We start from the raw sequence: 4806 nt of genomic DNA on the forward strand, positions 1-4806 counted from the left end.
AAGAGGGAAATCAGGAGGGCAAAACAGGGACATGAGATAGTTTTGACAAATAGAATTAAGGAGAATCCAAAGGGGTTTTACAAATATACTAAGGACAAAAGGGTAACTAGGGAAAGAATAGGGCCCCTCAAAGATCAGCAAGGCGGCCTTTGTGTGGAGCCACAGAAAATGGGGGAGATAATAAATGAATATTTTGCATCGGTATTTACTGTGGAAAAGGATATGGAAGATATAGACTGTAGGGAAATAGATGATGACATCTTGCAAAATGTCCAGATTACACAGAGGAGGAAGTGTAGGATGTCTTGAAACGGTTAAAAGTGGATAAATCCCCAGGACCTGATCAGGTGTACCCGAGAACTCTGTGGGAAGCTAGAGCCTTGTTGGGTCAAAGGGCCTGTTTCCATAATGTAGAGAATCTAATCTAAAGAGTCTAATAATTGCCTTCAGGGCAATTAGGAATGGGCAACAAATGCTGACTCTGCCAGTAGGTTCCTTCTAAACTATAACCATAGCATTTAAAGTCAATAAACAGTGCAGACAAACTGAGGGTGATCACTGAGGATATGTTCTGCCACTTTGTCAAAACATCCATCAGAAATTGATACACCATCTCATCACATGTTGACATGTCAAACATCCCCTCTTCATCAATGAGGCATACAAAAGGGAAATTAATTAATGAATCCCAGACAATGGGACTGTATTGATCGTGGATGAAAATCTTGCCACAGAGGGAGCTCATTTACCACAAGCAAAGAGCAGCGAGCTGTTCAACACAGTTACATACATACAGAATATTACCAAAAACAGGCATCCATCAATCACAAAAGGGGATCTGTTCACTAAAAAGGGCCCCATTCTTCACAAAGCTGGGTTTCCTGTCTCTGCTGACAGCCATATTCATCATAAAGACAACCCAGACATTGCAAAAAAACCCATTTGTAGCAATCCCAGAAAAATGGCAGCACATGTATGAAAATGGGGACAGAGTGCCATTAAGGAGGTCTCATTAATTGTAGGCTGATTGTGAGCTGCTGCATAGTGTGGTTATTAATATTCCCACTTATTCTTCTTCCGCTTTGACTTCCAAAGTCCATGAATTGTAAGTCAGTGCTGTAAAATGGTGTCAGTGTACCAATCATCATGCAGGTACTGGCTAAAGGGAACATATATCATCATTAAGACCAAGTTAACAAGCTTGCCTCAGAGCTAATATGCTGAAGCAACTTTGAAAACTGATACTTATCCAAACTCTTCCAAAATAGGATAGAAAAAGCCCTTATATATTGCAGATAAAAGCAGACAGGCAACAATGGCTGTGCATATTAGTGATCTGATCTTAGTTGTGGTTTGTTACGGATGTGGGCAATCCATTTCCTTGATCTAACTAGTAAAGATTGAGATTTGGACAAAAAATGTTCATTGCTAGAAACTGAACAGAGTTACACAAGTACTGCTGTCAATGCAATACTTGATCCAAGCTTGCTGTATCTCTCCACGGACTGATTCCATCAATCCATGGTGTTAATTACACTCCAGACACTAATCCTCTTAGGCTAACAGACAGAAACCTCATCTGGGGCAATCGTGCAGGTGCATTTGCCCTGTGAAGTCATCTTGGTTTCAATCTCCTGCATAATCAAACAGAGAAGCTCAGCTCATCAGGATGCCATTGGCATCATGCTGAAGAGAATCCTGTTGGTATTGACACAGCATGGCCCCCCCAAGGCTGAATGGTCCTCAGCAAGCAGTACCTTCAGGCAAGGATGCCATTGTCAGAAAAAAAAGCAGAGGGGGGTTTGGAACAATGCAGTCTGTTAAACAGTTTAGCGACAGTGTGGCAGTCATGGATGTTTCTTCCACCATTTGATGTTTGCTCAAAGTTGACAAACACTAAATCTTTCATATTTTCTTCTGACAGAACTAGAGTATTTTTGACTTCATCAGCCTTCAGTGAAATTGCTGAGAACTCCCATTTCTTATCTTTAATTTTGTATTCTCGCGGTAGGCCTTTTGACAGAACAACACCTAACACTAAAGTACCTCAGATACTCTGATGAATTGGCCTCCTGTTGGCTTTTCAACACCTCAGCAGCAGAATGACATTTGCAAATCCTGCTCTATGACAAGGAGGGGAATGAAGGACTATAGTACACAATGACACAGCAGATCTGCCCATCACAAGGCAAAATAACTAGCTATTCCTCTGGTACATAGGCAGACATTTTATGCAGTGTATCTGGTACTTCATTCATTTCATATAAATCTTAATATTATCCACTTAACTATGTAAATACAAGAGTGACCTTTGTTTTATTTACCATCCAGAATTCCTGATTCATATACTAACATTATGTACCTTAATCCCACCCTTTAGGTAATGAATGACCATCCATCCAGTCTCAATTCAAGTTGAAGCTTGTACAAGATTTATTTTTGGGGCAGGGGTTGTAGTTAAAATATTCTTTTAAATTATGTGACTAATTACATGGCTTTTAAGTGTTGAGATATATAATGACGACAAACTAGAAAGCCTGCATTTATTCATTTCATTTTCACATTGTGATTAATAGAATAAGGATGACTAATTATCCGGGTGAAACAACTGTCAGCATCTGTGGCACGAAAGCGAATTTAGTCACTGGAGTAGCAACATTAATTCTGCTTTTGCTGCACAGACTTGCTGAGTTTCTCTAGCAATTTCTGCTTTTGTTTCAGATCTTCATCTGCGATTCTTGGTTGTTATCTTAGTAGGTGTCTTATTTTCAAATCGGGATTGTGTATTATGGAGGTTAAAATAAACTTCTGTCAATGCTGCCATAATTTTAACTCCAATAAAAGGTCTCTTGCCAAATTACTGCCTAATTATGTTTGAGTGTTGTGGTTCAGCTTCAATTAAGGCACAACAGCAGCACCCTTCAAGTGTGTTTTGTGAAGAAATATCGCCAAACATTTATGTAAGAGCTGAGCTACCCCACTTCATAGCCTTGTGGGTAGCAGTCACCCAGGGACCTGTCAATGTTTTCATTTTACCTGCAGTCCTGCTAGTTTTACCTTGGGTGCAGTCACTGGAGATTGTGCTTAGCAGGGGGCAAGGGTGCTATGATCTTATTTTCCTCAGTGAATTCACTGTGAACATTTGCAATTTTAAAAATGGTCTTAAGGCAGCCTGGTCAGTAGAGGAGAGAACACAATGGTGACAGTGGTACTTCTGCAGCGTGTGGAGAACATCCAGATAGCAGCAATCACCAACTCACCTCAAAAAGGTGAAAATCAAATGCAAACGTGGGCGAAAAGTGGTGACTGATATTGGGATTCACAAACAAAAAAAGGGCAGACATGGTTATGAGGTAGTAGAAATGTCTTTAATTTACCACCTGCTGGTTTGTACTTCTAATACAGAATAGTGTTCATCACTAACTAGATATTTCAAGCATCGCTTCTTAAATATTATTTCTATGATACAAATATTACAGTTATCACCAAGTCTATGTAACAAGAGAAGATTGTTTTACAGTCATTTGATGAAGATAGGGCTGTCTCTCCCTTTGCAACGCTTTCGTCGAGGCTGGACCACATCGTCGTCATCGTCCTCTGAGTCAATGTTGACCTTTGGGCTCTCACTGTCCACTTTGGTGGGTGGCAAGGGTGGGAAAGTCCTGTCTGGAAACAGCGCCATCAGCTTGGACTCAAAGATCTGCTCCAAGGTCTTACCAGCATGGGCCACCTCAGAATCCGGCTGCAGGGAAACCAAAGCAAATGGTATTTCTATAACCACAGCACACCTTTTCCCCCCCACATGCACTGGGCCAAACACAATCTCTGCCATTTCCATGAAGGCACCCAGATCTCTGCTGTTTTGCAAGCTCTGTAGTTTATGTTTTGCCATTTCAGATTGTGGGAAAAGGCTAAGGGGAATGTGGACACATATTGAAGTCAGTAAGTTCCAGTCTGATTTATGCGAATACATTCCCTTCAGAGCACTGAGGGGATATGATAGAGGTCCTCAAGGTCATGAGGGGTTTGGCCAAGAAAGATTGAGGGAGTCTTTACCCATTAGGTAAAGGGTCAGCTACGAAAAGACAAAGGTGACATAAGGAAACCATTTTAAAACAAGTAGGTTTGGAATATACCAGCAGATGTAGAGTCAGTATGGATAGAGCTGAGAAATTCTAAGGGTAAAAAGACCCTCTTGGGAATTATCTACAGGCCCCCAAACAGTCTGGATGTCGGATGCAAGTTGAATCAGGAACTGAAATTGGCCTGTCGCAAAGATGTTACTACAGTTGTTATGGGGGATTTCAACATGCAGGTAGACTGGGAGAATCAGGATGGTATTGGACCTCAAGAAAGAGACTTTGTGGAGTGCCTCAGAGATGGATTCTTAGAACAGCTGGTGCTGGAGCCTACCAGGGAGAAGGCAATTCTGGATCTGGTATTGTGCAACAAACCAGAATTGATCAGTGAAGGAGCCATTGGGAAGTAGTGACCATAATACAATAAGCTTCAATCTGCAATTTGAGAGCCTTGGGTGGCCGTGGCTGACGAGGGAAGTTAAACATATAAAGTTAAAAGAGAAAAAGTATAACATAGCAAAGATAAATGGGAAAACGGAGGACTAGGAAGCTTTTAAAGAACAACAGAGGATTACTAAGAAAGAAATACGCAGAGAAAACATGAGGTAGGGAGGTAAACTGGCCAAAACTATAAAGGAGGGTAGTAAAAGCTTTTTTAGGTATGTGAAAAGCAAAAAAATGGTGAAGACTAAAATTGGGCCCTTGAAGACAGAAACAGGGGAATATA

The 4806-nt window shown here is 41.0% G+C and overlaps 2 protein-coding genes across 5 annotated transcripts in view; one reads left to right on the forward strand and one right to left on the reverse strand.

Moving 5' to 3' along the window:
• LOC122559483 overlaps nt 1–2808 on the forward strand; it is a 203261-nt gene extending 200453 nt beyond the window's left edge. Inside the window, exon 28 of the mRNA XM_043708985.1 lies at nt 2381–2808. Within this exon, the coding sequence (XP_043564920.1) occupies nt 2381–2384 (4 nt within the window). The 3' untranslated portion in view covers nt 2385–2808. The remainder of the gene's footprint in view (nt 1–2380) is intronic.
• Nucleotides 2809–3349: 541 nt separating this feature from the next.
• LOC122559487 (E3 ubiquitin-protein ligase TRIM33-like) overlaps nt 3350–4806 on the reverse strand; it is a 113204-nt gene continuing 111747 nt past the window's right edge. For all 4 annotated transcript variants that reach the window (XM_043708987.1, XM_043708988.1, XM_043708989.1 and 1 more), the window contains one exon: nt 3350–3742. In XM_043708987.1, coding sequence (XP_043564922.1) covers nt 3521–3742 — 222 coding nt within the window. In that variant the 3' untranslated portion in view covers nt 3350–3520. The remainder of the gene's footprint in view (nt 3743–4806) is intronic.

Source organism: Chiloscyllium plagiosum, chromosome 19, assembly GCF_004010195.1.
Source record: "Chiloscyllium plagiosum isolate BGI_BamShark_2017 chromosome 19, ASM401019v2, whole genome shotgun sequence".
NCBI classification, from domain to species: domain Eukaryota; kingdom Metazoa; phylum Chordata; class Chondrichthyes; order Orectolobiformes; family Hemiscylliidae; genus Chiloscyllium; species Chiloscyllium plagiosum.